Below are 22,169 nucleotides of genomic sequence, written 5' to 3' on the forward strand. Positions count from 1 at the left end.
TTTTCACTCGATAATAAACTTGATTTAAGCATTATTAGTGTTAGTTCTGTTTTTTAATGTACGATATATGCATCAAGTTATTTAAAACACCATAGAAAAAAATATGTGTGATGAAAAGAATATCGGCAATCGGGCTGAATATGGTTCTATATTCTGAAGATATTTAATTGAAACATCCTAAATTTACTGATATGGAGTATTTTGTCATGCTATATAATGAAATAAACATCTGATTATATTAGTACTTTGGTCATGGGCTGATATTAGTATCATGTTAGAAAAGTGTCTGAACTTCAATCTGGAAAGATACCTGCTCACTGATAACTGGTTTACTCGGTATTGTAGGAGTAAAAAGTAGGACATTCTTTGTTCGTTATCTATCTACACGGGACCCAAATAGAAGTGATCATGATCAAACTAACGGATATGATAAACTAACCCCCAGGAAATATCAGTTACGACAACCCCTTGTTTGATAGAGACAATTTAATATCTTTTTGCATGTTGCTTAGTAAAAAATTAAAGTTTTCTTGGTATAACTTTCGGAAAAAAATATAATGCGCGGCAAAAATATATGAACCAAATATTGACCTAGCGATTGAATCATTCCAAGCCATAAATATACAACTGTAATGTATTCAAATAACTCTTTTACAATATGTTATCAGAACAAAGCAATTGTAAATTGTCATGAAATTAAAATACGTACAAGTAGTCAAAGACGTAACATTAAATGAGAAGTCAAGGTATTATAATTTGGATCTCCAAGGTAATAAACCCAGATTAATAAAAAGCTGGAGGCCGATCACTTTTAATGTTATTTTCAATTAGCTCCTGCATGCATAGCAAAAGCCAGCTATAGAGTCTTATATCTAAAACAAAAACTATAATTCTAAGTGGGCAATACATAGGACAAACATTCGAGGCTAATTTATAACAATGAATTACACAGAACAACATGATATAACCGAATAACTAAGGTTTGTAAAACTTGACTTTTGTCTGGGGATAATCTTGCCAATGGTTTAAAGTGATAAAAGCCGTAATTTCCATGCTCACGAATCAAGAAGAACTCGATTATTGAACTTATTTCTACACCAGAAGAATTGTGAGAATTACAAAACTTACAATGCAATTCAACGGTTTAAATTTTTGAGGTACAAATAAGAACTAAAAATGGCATTTGGCAGTACTGCCTGTTTACATATAAAGTGCCGTGAAATGAATACAAACCATCAGATCATCAAGCCAAGTTGTGGTCTACTAATTCATTTCACATATGATTTATGCATGTATGTTTCCAGCTAAGCATACATAAGGCATAAAAACAACAAGAATTATTTTACAGTGCATAATGTCTGTGTTGGTACTAACGTTTATATGGCCTCATATATGTTTATCTGTCCATTTTAATGATTTTCACAGTTTAAGTTTAAATCATCGAACCTCAGGGCTTTCAATATATTTCTGAAGAACACATAATCTCTTCACTGTAAAATTCGTCTTTTTATATTTCATGTATGATGAATTGAGTTATTCTTTAAACAAATTCAAGATGAACTGCTTCGCAGTTTATTCAATTTGAAACGTATTCAATTTGTTTCAGAAGTAATTTCGTTATGCAATTTGTAATTACATTTAAGTGAACTTAGGAACGCAACGTTTCTTTCCTTTTTCGATTCCATTAACTGGACGGTGTATCCATTACCCTCCCAATGGTATTGGACGTAAAGCGCATTGTCTAACTCCATCAGCGTTTTATTTTTCTCGAAAAACAGCACTAACTGGGAACACTCAGACTCTGGAAGAAACGAAACAGAAGTTAAAATACCAGTATATGCCATCTGTATTTCTGTAACTAAAATAAGCCATGCTAGTACTGACTATATATATATATGAGCTGTGCAGTTTAATGATAAAACCACACTGTAAATAGTATCTGTCCGGCGAGATGGGTTTTAAACAGCGGACAAGTTGAAGGAAAAGTATGCACTAAGTGTTTCCGTTTTTGTAAATATTTCCTACATTGCATATTGGTTGTGGAGAAAAACAGAATAAAAATATTTTGATACATATAGTGTACAGAACAATTTAATTAACTATGTTGATGTAGATATGTGGTAAACTTTGATAAGTGTTGCTTGATTTATATATTCCTATTATCATCATTATTATTTTTGTAAAAGGATAAATATTTTTTTCACGGAACAATACGGAAATTGGAAGGCGTCCACAAAAGTATTATATAGGTAAGGTGCTAAGTTATGTTTATCCCAAAAAATCCAACATAGCCCACATAGTTTCGCAAAAAAAGATAGAAATAATATAAATAAAATACGCTTTAACTGAAATCTAAGGATTGAATCCTGCTTTAGTCGATTTTATGGAATGATGAATTCAAAACTCATAAAAACCACGAAAATAAGCACTCGAAAAAATTATCAACGTTCACAGTAATGTGTCATATTATCTCGCTGTTATTAAACATCTACATGGACATGATATATATTGTATAAGGCTATCAGCGTATTTAATTAATTATGCTTTAGAAATCGACGATTTTCAAGCATGAAATTCAATTAGATTTTGACAGAGGCCATCGAGTACAAAACGATGTGATGCTTTCGTCTATCAATTGACGGATCGCCAGCTGTCAATCAAACCGCACGTGACTTTGTATTTTGTATTGTGTGTGCTACGATGTTTGCTTCGACATTGAATAGAAACACGTGCGTTTGTGAGCATGAGGCGTGGCTATATTACACCTGGCGATAGGTCAATGCTTATACCAAATTTCAAACCAAGGTTTGACAAACCTTCAAAGCAGACTTATACAAAAGTTTGTATTACTCGGTCACATAAATACTATCTATAGCGTAGCATTACATTACATATTCCCTCATACCTACACTTGTAATACTGGCTGATCTAGGGCAATACACTGATGTCGCCTGAGGCTGTGTTGCATAGCTACCCATGCAATAAAGCCTAATGATGTCACAGCGTCAACAAAATTACTATTTTCTAATTTTATTTCAGAAAATTAAATTAAAAGAAACAAACCACGGGATTTGCGTTGAAAATATCACGCATATTTTCATGTGTGGAGAATTAACTTGCAGTCGCGTTTTTTTTCCAATTTAATTGAAAATGGCGGAAAATTATAGTAGTAAAATTGCAATAAAGCGTCCAGATATGAGAGAGTCTTACACTATGTATCGGGCAATATATAGCGGTTATATGAAAAGTACACGAGATGTCGTTTTTAAAGAAATTCTGGCCATTTGTGTTAAGCTTTATCAATTTTATTTTGCTTGAATCGTTGTGTGAATCACTTTTGTGTTAATATTAGATGTTTCATCTATCCACTTATGTTACTGAATATAGAGAAACGTCGATTTTAAAATCAATGCACTTTTTCAAACGATATGGTTTATTCTAAGCAAAATCAAATCGCAGAACATATCATCTTACGTTTTTCAAGTTTATGTCTGTCCGCTTGATCTCTCACAGAGCAGCAATATCCAAACCATTGGTTTTGTCCGTGGCCAAAGTGAACTTTGACATCAATATCATTCCTTTTCAGTTGACGTTGTAGTGGTTGACAAAGTGATTTAATCAATTCTTTGCCCGTCAAAAAAGAGGCCAAGTACACTAAAACATATAAGCAGATGAGATGCGAATCTTATCAGTATTTCTCCATATCATCATTTTCATCATTACCTAAATATGAAATAAAAGAGTTTGTCAACAGTCCAATATATAGATAAACACAATAAGGAATGTTGATAATTTATGAAAAGGAATGCAATATATGTAATGGGTTACAATGATATTTGAGAAAGTTGAAATTAATGTGTTTTTGAATTGCTTACATTGCTAACTATTGTATTGTGACAGTTCCTAACCTGTATGTATTTTATTATACATGCTATGTTTTATTTTGTCTTTTTATTTATTGTTTTTATTTCAATAATGTATATTTATGTCATCTCAGTTTCGACACACGGAGCAAAGAAACCGAAGCTATGTTTTCTGTACTCAAAGGAATAACAATGGAGACAACACGTGTTGTTAATGTGGATGGGATGATGATCACGTTCATATCTGTACTTTATTTCTATGTGATTAAAAAGGTCAGATATTGATCCTGGTCATCTATTCCTATTTTTGTAACCCATATTTGCTGTTTAGTTTAAAGAGTATATCCAGTGTACATTACCGTTTTTGTTTTGTATCAGTCATATTTAAACTAAGAAGAAGTCGAAAACCGCGTCGAAATCGGTACAAGAATAACAAAGTTACGGCGCGTTGAAATCCAAGCTTTTACCTGAGAAACAAACCGCAATCAAGCTTCTAAGCGACTCGCTCCGTTTTGGGGCCCGATAAGCTGTGACGTCACTGCGGTAATCCACACGATTAGGCAATATGGCGGAAAGTGTAAACAGAGGCGAATTTGAAGGAAGCGACGACGATATTGACTTGCATATGTCAGATGGTTCATCATCGTTTGGTGATATTAGTGATGAACATGCTGTAGGTATCCAGCCTTATTTGTTTGAGCCAGAAACATCGACAGAGGAATCTGACAACGAAGCCGAAGATACCCAAGCCCAACTACGCGTTGGAAATACCGACTGGTAGGCATATCTTCCTGTAACGTGATTGTAGTACCAGATATTGCTGATGGCAATTTGAATTTACCGACAGTGAGCACAGTTGATATTTTTTTGAGAAAATATATAATTGTTTTTCAACTCATCGTCGCTGTGGACAGCTGTCCCATAGTAATAAAGCCGTTTAAATTTAAGTGACATTCTCTTCTTTGGATGTAAAAAATAAACCGACATCTATTCGAAATCAACTTGACCAAAAATCATAACGATCTTTTCAAAAGTGAACTGTACCGTATTTATTTTGTCGGCAAAATCAATGACTACAAATCTAGAATCCCCATCAAAAATTAACTTCAGTACATTGGTATATGTAATAAACTTATGATATCCAATCCATCAAACAATATAGACGATTATTTTGTGGAGTAAATTGTCAGAGCAGGTATAGGTTGTGCTGGAGTTGAATTTGTATGCGGTGAAAGTGGTATTTCCTCAATCTAAATTAAAGTATATTATGCTGATTTCCTTTATATTTATTGCAAAATGAATATCAGTGTACTTGACACTTGTTCTTCTTTCTTTGAGGCAAAGCTGAAATCTCTTTTTTTATCATGAACTGTTCTTTTTTTTAACCTAGGTGTACATGTCAGTGTTGTTCCCAGATGTCAACAGAAAGGGAGTCTGTCTGCTGCCAGGAAATTGCAGAAATAAGAACTATGTTGGAAGAATACCCAGGTGACCAATGTATTTCAACAACACAGGGGTTCCAGAGTGTATGCTTAGATCTGCAGGTGTTGAGAACAGCGTACTATGGCTACAGACAGCATCATGGCGATATTGAAGGTGAATCTAATGAGTAAGTTCTTCAAATTCTATTCTCAAGAAGTTGATAAGATGGTATGACACCAGTATATAAATAAATATATCCAGTACTGAGTGTATATTCTAATAAACTTACAAACAACTGATACTAAGATAGATCATTTATTACATAACAAATAATCATTTATTACATAACAAATATTATTTAACAAGAAGCACTTTACTGGATGGACAAACAGTTCTCAATTTTTAATAAGATTTTATTATTTGCAGAAAAAACAGATACATCGCATACAGACAGCTTGTGAGATGGTGCTGGGGATGGTTAGGAAGACACGTCCGTGTTCCGATTCCATCATGTGCGGTTTCCATGATTCGGCAGGCTTTCCCCTCAGCAGATGGACAATACGTTGGCTTCAAGCCACATTAACTATTTTGACCAAGTGTGCAATGAGTGTTTCCATTTAAAATAAGATGATCTGAATGTAATATTATGTCTAAAATTAGCGTAGAATGTTGATTTTATGTGATATAAAATTAAAATTGTTTACAAATGAGCTAATGAATTTGTCTTTTACAAGGAACAGTTATTCAAACAAAGTTCTTTCAATATTATGAGGAAAACACTACATCCGCTATCCTAACAATCCTGGCCGAACCTAGATCGGAATGATGCTATGGCCTGCATCTTCTCCGGGTGTAAGTAATCCTGGCAAAGTGGAGGTGGTGCCTCTCCCAGGGTCCATTTGTTTGCATTCATGGAGCTTTCTTTAACCTTATTCATAGCTGTTTGTGTCAGGATGTCCACATAGCCTGTAAAAATAGTATACAAGTTACTTTACATATTCATCCAACAACTTGGGTTTTGAGCAATATCACTGTATAAAACCTTTTTGTAGAATAATTGCATGTACATAATAACATGAAGAGAATACGTGTTAAGTTGTTTTAAATATTATTAGCTTAATTTGCAATGACCTAAATGAAAGAGAAATATTTGTTTTGTATATTTTCTATATAAATACAATACAGGTTAAACTTATTTATGGTGATTCAACAAGAGATATTTATCACCAATCTTCCTCTAATTTGTTAGGACAAGAATTATTCAAAAAAGATAAATATTTTTAATTATTTCAAAAATAAATTCCATCTCACCAAATGTGCACTTTGTCTTTACTTGTCGAACAGTATATTCGCCATTTTTTTGCTTCGGAAAGGTTATTCTGTACTGTCTTCCACCATTTGGCAATGAAGCTTGGTCCCTCGCCGAGTTTTCATTAAAGTGGAGGGCAGCAAGCAAAAGTCTGAAAATACACATTAGGACATAATTTTTAAGATTGATCAAATGCTGTGAACAATGTTATATAAAAATAATTACATGGTTCTCGTTTATAAAGAATTTTCTAGCGGAATTTCACACATATATATTTAAAATCTTTGGTGAATTTTTATTAATAATTTGGATGACTGTGCGAAAAATACATACATTATGTGAAACATAAACTCAGAAATATTAGATGATACATTATGAAACTTACCGACTGTGCATGCCATGGTATGAAAACCCGATCATTTTTGGGGCAAAGTGGTTAATCACGGAATGGTACGCTTCCAGTTCCGAGGTCTGTTGACATGTAGATAGCATTGGAATGTCTTTCTTCATCTGACAAGATGATATCACTGTCTGTAATTTCTCGCAGACTTTCGTTGCTAAATAATGAAAAGAGACATAAAATACAATTTGATTTATAATAAGTTGGACATGTAAGATACAACATTGCAGGAAAAGAGTAAGTTCTTTCTATCAAAACAGAAACAGGCAATTTTAGACAATAATGAATTAGTACCTTTCTAAAATAAGTTACTTGCTCTACACAAGTATCATGGTTGGAAATTTGAGCATCTTACTGCACTTCAGTTTCTATGCCAGTGATTTACATAACATTGATTTTGTAGAATTGATCAGAGAGAGAAAATAATGCAAACTGTTACTTGTACTGTTAATATGCAATGACAATATTTAGGTCTTTGCCATTTCTCCAGCATTATGCAGACCATATGATCTGAAATGTTATGGGGCTTTTGTTTTATTTAGCACAAACACAGTATACAGTTTTAATACCTGGTTTGAGCCATCTCTTTTTCCTTGTACTGGAGTCCAATTCATCATGTGTGCATGTTGGAAACAGACTTCCGTGGCCACTATGGATGTTTTGGATGTGATTTCCCACACTCTGCCATTTCTCCCACATCAGCTGTCCATCTCCATCAGGGGTAGACCCAGCAACCCAATACAGGTGGTTGGTGATGCTGCGTATCCAGCTTGTCAGGGCTTCACACTCCTTCTCTTTTGATAGAGCAGTTAACTTCTTCTTCAAACCTAGAAACATAAACATAATTAATATTAGTTAATTGTTAACTGAAATTAGGAAGTTTAGAAGGTTTTAATTGGGTTTGTCAGAGAAAATGTGTTAAATATTACAATAATAATACATTCTTGTTCCGCCAATGAATCATTGTCCTCAGTTGAGGACAATGAGTGCAAACAATAGAAAAATCCAAGTTTCTTCTGACCCTATCACCATACATAGACATGATGACAATTTCAACAAAGTAAATGTCTAGATTCCCATGTACATGTGCAGCTTTACATTACAAACACACATATGTGTAGCAATTATATATTTTAGTAATTTACATTTTACATTTTTATATCATTATATTTAAATTAAGCAATACCTTTTGCCACATGCCACACATCAAAACTGTGTTTGGTTTCACACAGATTCTCTCGTATCCACTTCTTTATCTGTACATGGCGGTCAGTAATAATTGTTCCAATGCGGACTCCTTCACCTTGAAGATAATTGATGCTTCGCACTAACCCCTCTTTCTCCATGTGGTATGAACTTTTTACCTCATTACTCTGAAACAATGAAGATAATACATATTTTGTAGTTATACAATTAATACTAAATGGTCATTTTATTAGATACGTATGTGTGTATTTACACGAAAAATTATCATGGAGCTGTTGGGAAATTTTCTTTTTCAAAACTCTTTCCTTTCAGACCAAAAACTGATCAAAGGCAATTTAGTTTATATATATATATATATGGTATGGTATGTATAATACATTGAGGAGTCTTCACATGCTAATTGTAACAAAAATAGAAAACAAGTTTGTTGGTCTTTCTAAGTTATGAATATCTAAATGCATATTGCTTAGACTTGTTACCAAGGTAATTAACAGTAGTACACTAAAGTAGTTTATATATTTACCTGAACCAACTGAACATCAATGACAATGCCCTGGTCTAGGTCCATTACACTGTAGCTGCCAAACTTTGCAGAGTGACCAGGGGTGTCTGCTCTGCCATCACCACCAATACACACTGGCAGACCGGTCTGTCTGGTCTCATGTATATATGAAGTCTGGTGGTCCTTCCATACTTCCACAATGGTAGGTTGTAAATAGAAGTGCTGATGGTTCATGAAAGTGCTGTACGAAATAATAGGAATGTTCATGAAGTCAAAGAAGCGCAGTAGTTTAGTTGGTAAAGATCCAGAAAACAACAAAGCACACGAGATGGCCAGGTTTCCAGCTGGAATAGACCCCACCATTGGTTGGCTTGCCCAAGTTCTGTGAAAGCTACAAAGGCCACATTCTTGTTCCACCATCAAAAGTGATCCTCGTACGCTCTTCACAAAACCATTTGTAGCACCTGCACATCTCGGACAGTTGTGGAAAAGTTCCATTAAGTTCCTCTCATATACGATGAACTTCCTTTCGTCGAGTCTGTTGAAATAAAGAGAGTACAGGAAATTAATAATTTTGTAACACTTGTTTATATCTGATCACAATGGTATATATCTAAGCTACTATAAGATTAATTTAAATTAAAAAAAAGATAAACTACAAGGTGCCTTAGATGTAATATTTCATAATGTTGTTACAAAATATGATTTTGTACCATTATGATTCATTTGTTTAATAACTACTTATAAAATTGTTTACATATATGACTTAATATAATATATTTATGTAATTGGCAAACAAATGAATATTTCTTATAAATTACTCAAATTCAGGATAAGAAATATGTTTTTTCAATAAATGTGATAAAAAATGCTTTAAGTTTTTTCTCCCATTAAATACATGTAAATACCTGATACATGAAATAATTTTAAATTGCTTTTTCAAAACCAAAATCTCTCTTAACCGAACAAAATAACACTAGAGCATTACCTGACATGTATTGTAATGGTTTAACTTCTTTGCAAGACTCTTATCCATAGTACGTTTTCAAACGAAAAAACAATAATAATCATAATATATTTATAAAAAAAAAGATGAAAAATTTGTCCAAATATTTGAAAAAATGTACCTTTCTTGGTCATCGTCACTATCTGATATCTCGCTAATAGAGGACTCATTGAATGAAACATCAGACTCTCTATCTGGCTCTTCATCATAAATGGACCATGGGTCAGTGTCAGTGGGACTGGGCTCTGGTAACGACACAGTAGCAGGTCTGGGAGTCGGGTCTGGAGTTGGGATGATATGGCATGTTACACCAATATCTCTAGTCTTTGGAACTGTGGTTTGACAAACTGAGAAAAATGGAAAAATAGTATTATTTTTTTTCTAATAATATACACAAACAAGAGCAGCATCTTTACAGATTTTGAACTAATTTGATTAATAAAGCATTGAAGTCACTATGAAATTAAAAAAATAGTGACTTCAATGCTTATAATTAATTTTCCAGACTACTTTATAAAATGAAATACGTTTACACGTATGATTACATTGGTTTTTTCCAAGGGATTATTTTTCCAAATCAATACGCAACGTTAATGTTTCTATTGTGACGTCACGATAACGTCGTGTTTCCGCGCCATTCTCGGATTTTTTCCCCAGCGTGGAATGAAAAAAATGAATAGGCCAATCAGAAAGCCAGAAACAGAGAGAAAATTAATTATTTATATAATTCTACAAAAACATATATCATTCAAGCCACAAAATTTATCATTGGCAGTGTGTCAAAAATATTTTCAGTCTACTTTTATGGAAATAAAAGTTCAATGAAACAAACAAAAATATGGCCTACAAAATGGCCTGTGGGTGGATTCGTAGGTCAACTACACTGTAGGTGAACTCTGGTACCTTTATCTCTCCCAATAGACTTTGTCTGGGTGTAATGAGACCTCCTCTGTGGTTTCTTGTATGATAGCTGGCATCCGACTGATCTAGTTTCTGGATTTTCATTCAGGACTGGCTGTGGAGGTTGATTCTGAAAGTAATAATCACCCAAATATTATATATATATATAGTATATGTAATGTATATAACACATTATTATAAATAACACATAATTAAAATTTAATATTGGTAGACATTAATCATCAAATTGATTATTACAAAAGGGTAATTCCATTTTAACAAATTATAGTGATGCCAAAGTTACTTATATGATTTCATCAACAATTTGACAAATCAGAAGATAGATGTATCTCACAAATCTCATATACAGTCAAAATGAGAAAGTATACTGCATTTTCATAAATGTACTACATTGTAGTTATGGGACAAAAATATGATTTTTTGATTGATATACTGAACCCAACCAGTATTTGTGAAGGAACAGTAGTCATGATTTGGGATTTTTTTTATTGTTTGCATTTCATGAAACATATATATATCATTTCCACCCTAATTAACACAACACCAGCCTCAACTACTCGTCAGCAGCTCCAGACATTCAGAAATCAGGATACACAGTAGAATATGCACACAATCACGACTACTGGTTGCATTGGGTCCCAGTACAATCTTATTTGTGTATTTTATATATATAAATTTCTCACCTCTTTCTCTATATCATCAGAAGGATTTTCTTGTTGGCATATAAGTTGCTGAGTCTGCTGGTCTTTCACCATTTTGTCAAATTCCATGATTACCTACATAAGAATAATACAATTAAAAATTTATTACAAAATGTTTAATTATAACAAGCAGACTTTGAGACATGTGTACACGAAGAACAAATGTAGTGCATACATGAATTATTTACAGAAACCTCATTTTAATTATTACATATTTTATACAATTAAATATTTCTAAAATGACTAAATAAAATCATTGGTGAAATTCAACAGAATTTCCATTATAAAAATAAAATGTTTTGAATATTTTAAAGTAAAGAGAATTCTTTCAATATGATTTTGTGTAATAATTATGGCTATCACACATGCACATGTGCACACATGTACTTGTGATATACAAATGTAACGTTACACATGTTATGTACACAGTGCAGTCTACTACATGTCCACTACACAGTAAATTAATATGACATCAACGAGAAAGTATTATTTCACAAATTATGAAATAGTAGAATGCACATACCCTAAAGTTTTCCCTTTTCATGAAGGCTGTTCTAGGTCTTTTAACAGTGCGTCTAGGCGTCGTCTCCAAGTCGCTTGTAGCTCGCTTCTGGCCTATAGGCCTATCAGGAGTACTGGGGGTGGTAGCTACAGAGCTCGAGGGACAGGGCGAAAGCGACACATGTATCGTTGGTACGGCATCTTTCTCTAAATCCTTTCGCTTTACAGACTGACCCATCGATTCCATAATACGGTATTTCATCGGATAGCTGTCCTCTGTAAAATGGGCGCTACACAGAACGGAATGTTTGGATGGTCCTGCCCAGTCTTTCCTCCTCACTTTCACAAACGAAGTCCAGAGCTTCAATATCGAAGGTCTATTCATTGGGAAAACGTGTAAGCTTACATTATCCTTCGTTGTATTGCTGCATCCCCAAGCGACACATCTCCTGCCATACGGGCTCCGTTGATCTTCTGAACCTTCCATCGGCGATCAAAAGTGAAAATTCTCCCGGTAACGCTAGATCTACAGATAGTGTAATGGCGGCCGTGTTCCTGCAGTGACGTCACAACCACAAACGAGATTTAAGCGAGACTTTGGCAAATCCGTTCAGGTGTGATTTTAACATTTTTTACGATATCGTCATAACGGAGCCTTCCTTTTCGCCCAAATTTTCACATCTTTCTATTTTGATATATATTTATTAAATTTTATGTTTAATTTTTGCATTGGATATACTCTTTAAATATTTGCTTTCCAATCTTATTTTATTGATGTTTATCAATAACACATGATGTTATCTATCAAACTTGAATATTTGAGAAGCCATTGATTAATGTTAATGAAGGTTGACACCATAATACATTTTGATTATGTGGGTTTTATTGTTTAACGTCCTATTAACAGCCCGGGTCATGTAAGGACGTGTCAGGTTTGGTGGAAGAAAGCAACAGTACCCAGAGAAAAACAACCGACATAGGATTCGAACTCGCGACCTAGAGGTGGAGGGACTGTGGTTATATGTCAGGACATCTCAATCTATCGGACATATGTGTGGAAGAACATGTACAGGAAGGAAACAACCAACTAAATGAAACAAGAGATCCATGGGACTTCACGGTCATCTGACTCATTGCGCAAAACAGTCACATTACAAAGTAGTGGTTAACAATTAGTATAAGCAATACAAGTAACACCTTAGTTTAGTATGTAAGTTTCTGCAATAGGTAAAGGTCATTTATTGAACAAATTTGGCAGCCCTCAATCTAATATGCTGTAGGCTAAATATCAAGTCTCTATCTCCTTTGTCTCTAAAATATACGAGTCACATCTGGCTCATTTATTTAAAATATAATTGTATTCCCTATTGATGTTTCACACCAATTATGGTTGTTATTTTCTCAAGGGTTAAGGATAAGTATGATGTTGAAGCCAAATTTCAGTCAAATTACCTTCTGTGGCCCGCCCCTCTGTCCCCAGGGGTCGGGCCTAACTCGTTTATATAAAATGGAATTTTCTTTCCCAATGATGTTTTACACCAAATATGGATGTAATCCACTCATGGGTTAAGGAGGAGTAGGATTTTAAAGCCAAATTTCATCAAAGTTCCGCCTTTTGAGCCCCGACCTTCTGTCCCCAAGGCTCGCACCTAACTCGTTTACATCAATTATGATTGACCTTCCCCAATAATGTTTCACAACAAATATGTATGAAATCAACTCAAGGATTAAGAAGTAGGATTTCAAAGCTAAAATTAAGATTATTTCCCCTTTAGGAGCCCCGCCCCTCAGCCCATAGTGTCGGATAAGGCTAATTTATATTAAATATGATTGCCCTTTCCCAACTATGTTTCAAAACAAATGTTTGATTGCCATCTATGCAAGGATGAAGGAGGAGTAGTGTTGTAAAGCCTAGATTAAGAAAATTTCTCCGAGCCCCGACTCTCTGTCCCTAGGGCTCGAACCTTACTCATTGATATAGAATATGATTGTCTTTCCCCGTTGATGTTTCATACCAAACATGGATGAAATCCATCCAAGGATAATTGAGCAGTAGGAATTTAAAGCTGATAAAAATTGAGAAAGTCTCCCCTTTTGGGGCCCTACCCCTCAGCCCCTAGGGATCTGAACAGGCTTATTTATATTAGATATGATTGCCATTTCCCAACAATGTTCAATGTGTCAAAACAAAATGTGGTTGCCATCCATGCAAGGATGAAGGAGGAGTAAGATTTTAAAGCTTGAATTTTTGGGGCGTCGAAATTTGACCCGGCCACTTATTGGCTGACTAATTAAAAAATTCAAAAGTAGAAATGTTATTATTCCTAGATAACCATGATATGAATTTGGAAATTCAGATTGAGATGTAGGTTCAAAATATCAATTCTGATAATTAATAGGTCAAAACATTGGAATTTCAAGATTTTTTAGTGCAAAATGCGCCTGATTTAAAAATGGCTACCTTGGTTGCATTTTGAGCTGAAGGACCTAAACTTTTTTTCTATCTAGTGTTGTATAAGAACCTAGATTTTAATTATAGAACACAATAGCTAATTAATATTCAGCTGTTTCAATAATACATTACAAAACTTAAGCCAACTTTAACACTGTGGTCTATGTAAAAGTATTTACTCGGTTGTTGATGGCATATTTCTGTCATCGAGCTAGTTGAGGTCGAGTTATGTAACGTAACCTTATGTCGACAAGTCGAGTTATAACATGACTTGTTGAATTTGTTATGTCGGTAAGATGAGTTTTAACACGACATATAAAGACGACTTTCCGTGATGTAAGTCGGCTTGTTGACATAAATATCTCAATAAGTCATGTTATAACTCGACTGGTCGATATAACTATCTCGGCAAAGTTACGTCACATAACTCGACCTAGAATAACACGATGGCAGAAATATGCAACTGTTGTTCTCTGGAATGTAAAAGTTAAAAGTTGAAAGATTATACATGTAATGGGGCCGCCGCCAGGGCTCACAACCCTGGCACTCTTTAAACACTGCTGGGGAAATATCATTTCATTTGTTTGAAAACAGAAATATGACACCATTTGAATAAGTTGTCATATCATTGCAAGAGATGCGACTGGACTAGTATTATGAAAAATGGTTCCCTGCACCAACTAAATAAACGAGGTACCTATTTGATTAAACTAACACTTTTCCTTGGCTAAAATTCAAATTAATCATAGTTCTAGCATAATTGATTTCAATCAATCTCAAAATGAAACATATATACAATGTAAGATCAAAAGAGCGCTGACAATGAAATGTACAACGAAGGTAGAATAAAACAAAGATTTTGGGGGCATACTCTGATCAGAAAACATAACCCAGGACCTTCATCATAAGGGCGATATGCCCAAAGAATATATGAGTCGTTTGTTTTGTGAAATATGCAGTTACTAGAGTAAATAATTTACTACCTTTTCCAAGTTAGTTATATTATCCTTTAAAATACAACAAACGGAAGTTTAACAAATTGCGGTTAAATATGAGATAAATTGAAATAATAATTATGCCATAGAGTGCATTTTTAAGTCAAATTAAAATATAAGAACTCTAAACATACCTTGCGTTGGTTCTTTTGTATTCCCTTTGTTGTCCTGTGGAATGTTCTCATAATCTAGGATTGGAAATAAGAAAATCATTCATAAATAACTAAATATTTGGAAAAAATATCTGAAAAGGAATATATTGCAAACGTTATTAAAGATGTTCTTTTACATCTATTTGAATCACAACATTGATTGACGTTGAATATGATATTTCATAATATTATATAATGATCTAATTTGATTTGGTGATGTACAGTTGATAAATGATTACCCATTGATAAAATTAAAAAACAATTCAGGGCCTAAAATTGACGCCTGGGGAACCCAAGCACTAAATTCCATCCACTCAGACGTCTTGTTATTAACAAGAACTCTTTGCCTCCTATTATTTAAGTAACTTTGAAACCTTGATACAAATCTCCCACCGATGCTTATTTTACGTACATTTTGTAATTTGAAAAGTAAACCCGTTATACATGCATGCCAAACTCGATCGAATGCCTTACTATTACCACAAAGGATAATTCAAATTTCTTTGCCTTTGCCTAGTGCAGAATAAATGTCATTAGTAATTGCAATTAACTGATTTATTGTAGAGTGAGCAGCTCTGAATCCTGACTGAGACGGTGATAATAGAGAGTTTTCAGTAATACACTTCTTAAGGTACTTAAAAACACATCTCTACTTTGCCTACTATTGATACTAATGATATTGGTCGATAGTTATTGAGAAGGGTCGTCTTTTTTAAACACAGTAGTAACATTTTCTAATTTCGATGTACGTACTAGGGAAGGGTGAACTGGCAAAAGAATAATTAAAGATTATTTTGCCGCTTCTTTAAGTAGTCTTGGATTTACGAGATCGTGTCCAACTGCCTTATAACAGTCTAGATTAGATAGGACGGAGTAATGTATTTAGTTTCAAAAAGAATATGTGTAAGCAAAGGTTCATTGTTTTTAGTGGATGGTGGTTCTGCCTTAGAATAGTATTCCAGTCAATATCAGTAAGTTTCTCTCTACACATGTCGTAATTAGCCTGATCATACAGTCATATGTTTCCTTTAACTGCCGACGTCTTTGGTACAGATATAAAAGCTATCATTAATGGGGCAATGATACCTCAGAGGTTGGTCTAGAAAACTAACTGAGAGTTACTAACACATATAAGATCAAGTAGAGATGACTTTGTTTTTATTATACAATGTAGAAGACGATGTCATTTGGGGCAGGTTTTCAAGTTCGCGTAAGTGTGAGACTGATTGATTGCTAGTAAGATAAACAGCATTCATGTCACCGGTTACAATAATGTTTTCACATCCAGTGTTAAAAGCTACATGTAGTTCTATAGATAGTGAAATATGGTCACATTTTTTAAACTACTCCCCCCTCCGACACGATATGGTCAAACATACTATTAGCAAAAAAGGTCGTTAAAGCCAGGAACGGTAAAATCGGCTAAATTATCATTTTTAGAGCACCAAGTTTCAGTGAAAGATAAAACACAGACATTGTGTAGTTCTGTAAATAATATATCCATCTTATTCCAGAGACTTAGTACATTCAAGTGTACAAATAAATATTTAAAATTATCGTAGTAGTCGCTTGCATTACTAGAGATGTACGAGGAGTCATAGGATATATCGAAATCAGAAATAGAGATATTTACAGGTCCTGGGTTTATATCAACATTTCCGGATGCAGTAAGTAACAACTGAATTACACATAGAAGAAAAAAAACATATCACCAAGTCCCTGACAACCGCGTGCGCTGACATTTTGCTTTAAGAATTTTGAATATAATTGGAGGCGTTTTCTGTTAAATAATCCTATCTGAGCACAGTATAATGGTAGATATAATGGCATTATGTCACATCAGTAATATTGTACAGAAATATGGAAGTGTGGTGTGCTAAAATGAAGGGTGCAAGTTTGTCATCGTTAATATCAGTCATTGGATCAAAGGGATACAGGGAATATAATTTGTTTTCAGATAAGTTAGGAAAAGAAGTGACGTTTTAAAATCCAGAGAAGTAGAAGAGAAAGATAAGCATATGTATAGTGTAGTTGAAGTGAAAGGACAGAGGTCAGCAAGATGTTACTAGATTTTACTTTTACAAGAACATTTTGTTAAAGATGCTCCACCGCTGACAAATGGTATTTTTTCTCTATCAAACGCAAGAGCAAAACGATTCAGTATTTTTCTTCAGTTACAAAAGTCACTTACTTTACACCATTACCACTATTGAAAAGTTTGAGCTTCTTATTTTACTTCAAGATAAATATATGAAAAATAATTAATTACATCCCGAAAAAATTCCGTGCCTTTATATCCTATATGGAATGAAGGACTGATTGCGCATGCACAAAAGAAAAAATATATTATTTTATATTAGTTTGTATGTTAATTAGACATATATATACACGATTAAACGCCAATTATTGTTCAAATGATGAATATCATTTATGCGCTGTCGGTGGTGGGTCATCTTTAATTACATATATACAAAACAGAGGTCAGTTATAAACATATTCTCTTGTCTATGTTCTTTGAGAATTTAATCATGTGTAATATAAAACATGCACCGCTAGTAATCCACGTGTTGACAGTTACGCGTCACCACAAATACATTGTATCCATCGAACACAAGTGAAGTTGTTCCATCTATCGATGGGGATGGATCTAAGCGTAGATTATATAATCATATGGCTCCTAAATATGTTATTTCGATAAGTCAGACGACAATCTCAAACATATTGAGATACTTGAACACCGGTGTTTTGAGAACTTCGGCAAACTCCAGTGTGTAAGCGTGCGTCAGCTTCGCCTCGCTGCACAATAACGGTCACCGAGTTCACACATGTGGCCGAGTTAAAATACTTTATGTTATTACGCTATATATTAACTTTTAGCAAAATTGAATATATATTTAAAGTATTGATCTGATTAAATAAAAGAATCTCTGAAATTTACTTTGTTTGTCAGGCTTATTTTACACTAAAATATTGAACTTTTTGTCGTCGCGGATAAATAATTCTACCTTACCACTGTATGGTAACGGGATCCGGCCCTATTTGTTTGGTATCTACTTCCGGAAAAATCGTACCCAAACAAATGAGAGGGGTACGTGCTAAATCGCTTTAAAAACTCGATATTATTTCATTTGTTTATTGAAACCTATCAAAAATTAGAACAATTGTATGTGAAAATGAGAATAATGCCTTATTTGTATTCAAACATGTAACCTGGATGATATTTCCGTGCAAAACTGAGAAAAATGCGTGAGAATATGAGCATATCTCAAGATATCGGATGCCTTTCTTTAAGATAAGATGTTGAATGAAGAATTGGGATAGAACAAAAACTATCTACCACTTCAAATTTATCGTAAATACATCCTTTGTGCCATTATCGATTATGTTTAGTGAGCGTGTTATGACTAGATTGCACGTGTTTGGTACGCACAAAATTCCGGTTTGGTATAACAACCTAGTTAAAGGAATCACAAACAGGGAACCGCAAATAAAGCGTGGCATAATCCCCGCGCTTCACAGTTGGTATGAAAACCCAGATATCAAGCTCAAAGTAAGAGTTATTAATGCGTGAATTGTAAAACTGAAAAAAATGATGACAAAAATAAATAGTATTAAATTTGGTATTTTGACTAGTTTCCACGACTCAAAAAAAAAACCAAAAATGGAAGGTTTGCAAAAGCAAAAGGCACAACTAGGGCACTTGTCTGATATATACACAGAAAACGCGTTTCGCATGGGATAATAGAATCCGATTTACTGAATGAACGAACAAACGATCAAAGTAACGAACGAGCAAAACAGGACGCACGAAAGAAATCTTTTTTTTTTTTGGTTTGACCAGACTTCTTTCGTACGAAACACTTTATGATTTTATAATTTTGAATATTTCAGCATTGCCAGCAGATAAATATACATTTCCGGTAGATCGTTCACGAATATTACGGACAGTAGTGGGCCCAGCACGTATCCCTGAGGGATTCCTGATGATACGTGTTTCCATTCAATAGGAATGTTGTTTAAATAGATGTAGGGCAGACGAGCAAATGAAATGACACCACAGCCAGTAAATTATGGTAATGGAGAATTGGCTATAAGCTGTTTCATAAAAATGAACACTTGAATAAGCATCATTCGATTCGCCCTGTAGATTATATCACGGGAGAGATTATAACCAAACTAATATCATGAGTAAACATTACGCATGAGTATGGAAGTATAAACGTGTCCAAGACTTGATTTGTATTTAAAATCCTTAATAAGTAATTGCTGCATTTTCTGGCTTTCCCCGATATGTACTTTGATATGACGAAGTTACATTATGTATATACATTACAGCTACCAAACACAGAATCACAAACTTACATGTATATTAAATTAATTGTTTTCTATGATGTTAATTATGTATCGGCTCTTGCCATGTAATATGTTAATTTGACTGCGTGAAATAATTATACTGCCCTTAAGTTACCCTAGGTTTATATTTGTGATTCAAATCTTTAACCAGGTTGTTATACCAAACCGTATACTAATGGATACCAAACCGGAATTTTGTACGTACAATACACGTACACTATAGTCATAACATGCTCACTAAATATCATCGATTATGGCACACAGGATGTATTTATGATAAATTTGAAGTGATAGATAGTTTTTGTTCTATCCTAATTCTTCATTTAACATCTTATCTTAAAGAAACGCATCCGATATCTTGAGATATGTTCATATTCTCACGCATTTTTCTCAGTTTTGCACGGAAATACCATCCAGGTTACATGTTTGAATACAAATCAAGTGACTTTATTCTCATTTTCACATACAATGGTTGGACATATTAAAATGTTAAGCTTTCATTGCTCTAATTTTTGATAGGTTTCAATACACAAATGAAATAATATCGAGTTTTTAAAGCGATTTAGCACGTACCCCTCTCATTTGCTTGGGTACGATATTTCCGGAAGTAGATACCAAATAACCGGGGTCGGATCCCGTTACCATACAGTGCTTACGTGAAAAGTCATCATTCGCTGTTCAATCGAGTAAGCTCCTCCCACTTTTCACAAGACTTTTATTGAATACTTACGTCACTTTCAAATGACGATTTTCTTGCGTAAAATACAAATAAAAAGTCGTGTGAGTGTAAATATAGGGATTGGATTTCGTTTTTATGTTAACTATGCCTGTACGGAGCAATTCCTCTAAGCATATATTCTATGGGGCGCTAACGCGAAATCCAGTTCCTATATATAACTAAGAGTAGAATCCAATAATTATGTAACAATTGTGATTTTGTTTCGTTACCAATAAAAGGTTACGGTAAGACAAGTGTACCGTGATATTACAGTGGATTGTAAAAGAAATACTCATTTGTTTACAAGAGCTGTGAGTTCAACACATACGTTTTATACAGTTAGTGTCTTACAATACAAGTTTTATTTTGGTGCTCGACACGGAAAGCCAAGATGAATCGGCAAAGCCTCGTCGTAATAAACCTTGTATCGTAAGACACTAACCATGTATTCTCTATATTTATAATATCATTAAAGGGATAATTCAGTCTAAGAGTACATTAAAACTTGCACATATATCAGAAACAAACCAGTTCTAATGGTAATTAGATTAGTTGGTTTAACTGTGATAAGTCAGAAAAGCCCACTGTAGTCAAATGTATTTGAAATTACACATAGCCTTGTATACCGAACCCTGACCCTTGCCTGGGTAGTAAAGATTTTTTTGTCTAGAACTACTCGAAACGCTCTTACAGTTGTGTTAACATTATTAGGTGCATGTTCTTGTCTAAAAATAATTTCATCAACTCCTCATTGGTTATGTATTGCATTTGTTTAACGTGCGTGACTTTGACTCGGGTAAGGGTACAGCGTACATGTTGTACCTGCTTAATAGTATTGATCAACGATTTGGAATTTCAATGGTATTAATCAAAATACTTAACAATGTTGTGGAATTTGTCACTATTTCTTGTCACATGTTTCATAAGGAATGTAGAACAATACATTTATGTCATATTTTGCTTCGTGGTTATGTAACGAGTTAGCCTCACTGAATTGTCCCTTTAACTAAGACTATATTTAGGTTTCGTGTAGTGTTCAAGACTTAGTGTTTCCGTTTACTTACCTTTACCTTTTCTACGGATTTTCCTCCTGCGTAACTGACATAGACGTTGTACAGCGACGAAAATTACGACACGAGACCTGGTCTTGTTAAGATGTAATTTAATGCTGAACGAATCAAGTAAGGCTGAAATACAGAAACAAAATCTGTATCAGCAACGATATCATGATATTGACATATCTTTAGAATTACACAATTATTAGCTATTAGATCGATTAAACATTACATGTACATACATATGCATCATATAATACCAATATATCTTTAGAATCAACCTAATATTATCTAAACTTACATCATATGGGGCTATGCACTTTAACCGTGGTCGTCCATGTTTCGGATCGTTGTATCAACGTTTTACAAAAGAGTGAACACAAGGGAGATCACCCTGAAGAATAATTATAAAATACAAGCAAGGGAAGTAACTCTAAGCAACTATCCTATTTTAAAGTTGCACACTAATATTTGAGGCTAAAACACTCCCCGTCTGATATTCAAAATATCACAAACAATAATCCACATCTTACATATGTATATGATGACAATTACTTGAAAGTCCTCATGTAAACTAACATTTAACTAAACTTTAAATTCGAATATGGTTCAA

General features: G+C 34.0%; 2 protein-coding genes and 1 long non-coding RNA gene across 3 annotated transcripts; 1 reads left to right on the top strand and 2 right to left on the bottom strand.

Annotated features, from left to right (window-relative positions):
- Positions 1–204: 204 nt before the first annotated feature.
- Positions 205–21,939, bottom strand: LOC138306972 (uncharacterized). Its single transcript, XR_011205935.1, has 4 exons — positions 21,566–21,939; positions 15,413–15,466; positions 3,475–3,654; positions 205–1,801 (listed from the first exon to the last, which is right to left on the bottom strand). It is a non-coding gene; the product is annotated as an uncharacterized lncRNA (long non-coding RNA).
- On the top strand, positions 4,201–5,995 carry LOC138307293 (uncharacterized). The gene is made up of 3 exons (XM_069247947.1): positions 4,201–4,640; positions 5,254–5,472; positions 5,712–5,995. Exons 1-3 carry the CDS (start codon positions 4,429–4,431, stop codon positions 5,866–5,868), a joined length of 588 nt encoding a protein of 195 aa, XP_069104048.1. The 5' UTR covers positions 4,201–4,428; the 3' UTR covers positions 5,869–5,995.
- On the bottom strand, positions 5,587–12,571 carry LOC138307292 (uncharacterized). Its single transcript, XM_069247946.1, has 10 exons — positions 11,854–12,571; positions 11,313–11,405; positions 10,612–10,738; positions 9,830–10,055; positions 8,724–9,240; positions 8,181–8,367; positions 7,564–7,821; positions 6,980–7,151; positions 6,597–6,745; positions 5,587–6,251 (listed from the first exon to the last, which is right to left on the bottom strand). Exons 1-10 carry the CDS (start codon positions 12,316–12,318, stop codon positions 6,079–6,081), a joined length of 2,367 nt encoding a protein of 788 aa, XP_069104047.1. The 5' UTR covers positions 12,319–12,571; the 3' UTR covers positions 5,587–6,078.
- Positions 21,940–22,169: the final 230 nt, after the last annotated feature.

The sequence above is a fragment of the Argopecten irradians genome, chromosome 14 (genome assembly GCF_041381155.1).
Source record: "Argopecten irradians isolate NY chromosome 14, Ai_NY, whole genome shotgun sequence".
NCBI lineage: Eukaryota > Metazoa > Mollusca > Bivalvia > Pectinida > Pectinidae > Argopecten > Argopecten irradians.

Excerpts from the sequence above, each read along its gene's own strand:
- LOC138307293 (XM_069247947.1), top strand. The coding sequence starts at position 4,429 with ATGGCGGAAAGTGTAAACAGAGGCGAATTTGAAGGAAGCGACGACGAT. Across the intron at positions 4,641-5,253 it reads CGCGTTGGAAATACCGACTG|GTGTACATGTCAGTGTTGTT; the intron begins GTAGGCATATCT and ends TTTTTAACCTAG. Across the intron at positions 5,473-5,711 it reads ATTGAAGGTGAATCTAATGA|AAAAAACAGATACATCGCAT; the intron begins GTAAGTTCTTCA and ends TATTATTTGCAG.
- LOC138307292 (XM_069247946.1), bottom strand. The coding sequence starts at position 12,318 with ATGGAAGGTTCAGAAGATCAACGGAGCCCGTATGGCAGGAGATGTGTC. Across the intron at positions 7,822-8,180 it reads TGTGTGGCATGTGGCAAAAG|GTTTGAAGAAGAAGTTAACT; the intron begins GTATTGCTTAAT and ends TTATGTTTCTAG. Across the intron at positions 6,252-6,596 it reads AAAGACAAAGTGCACATTTG|GCTATGTGGACATCCTGACA; the intron begins GTGAGATGGAAT and ends CTATTTTTACAG.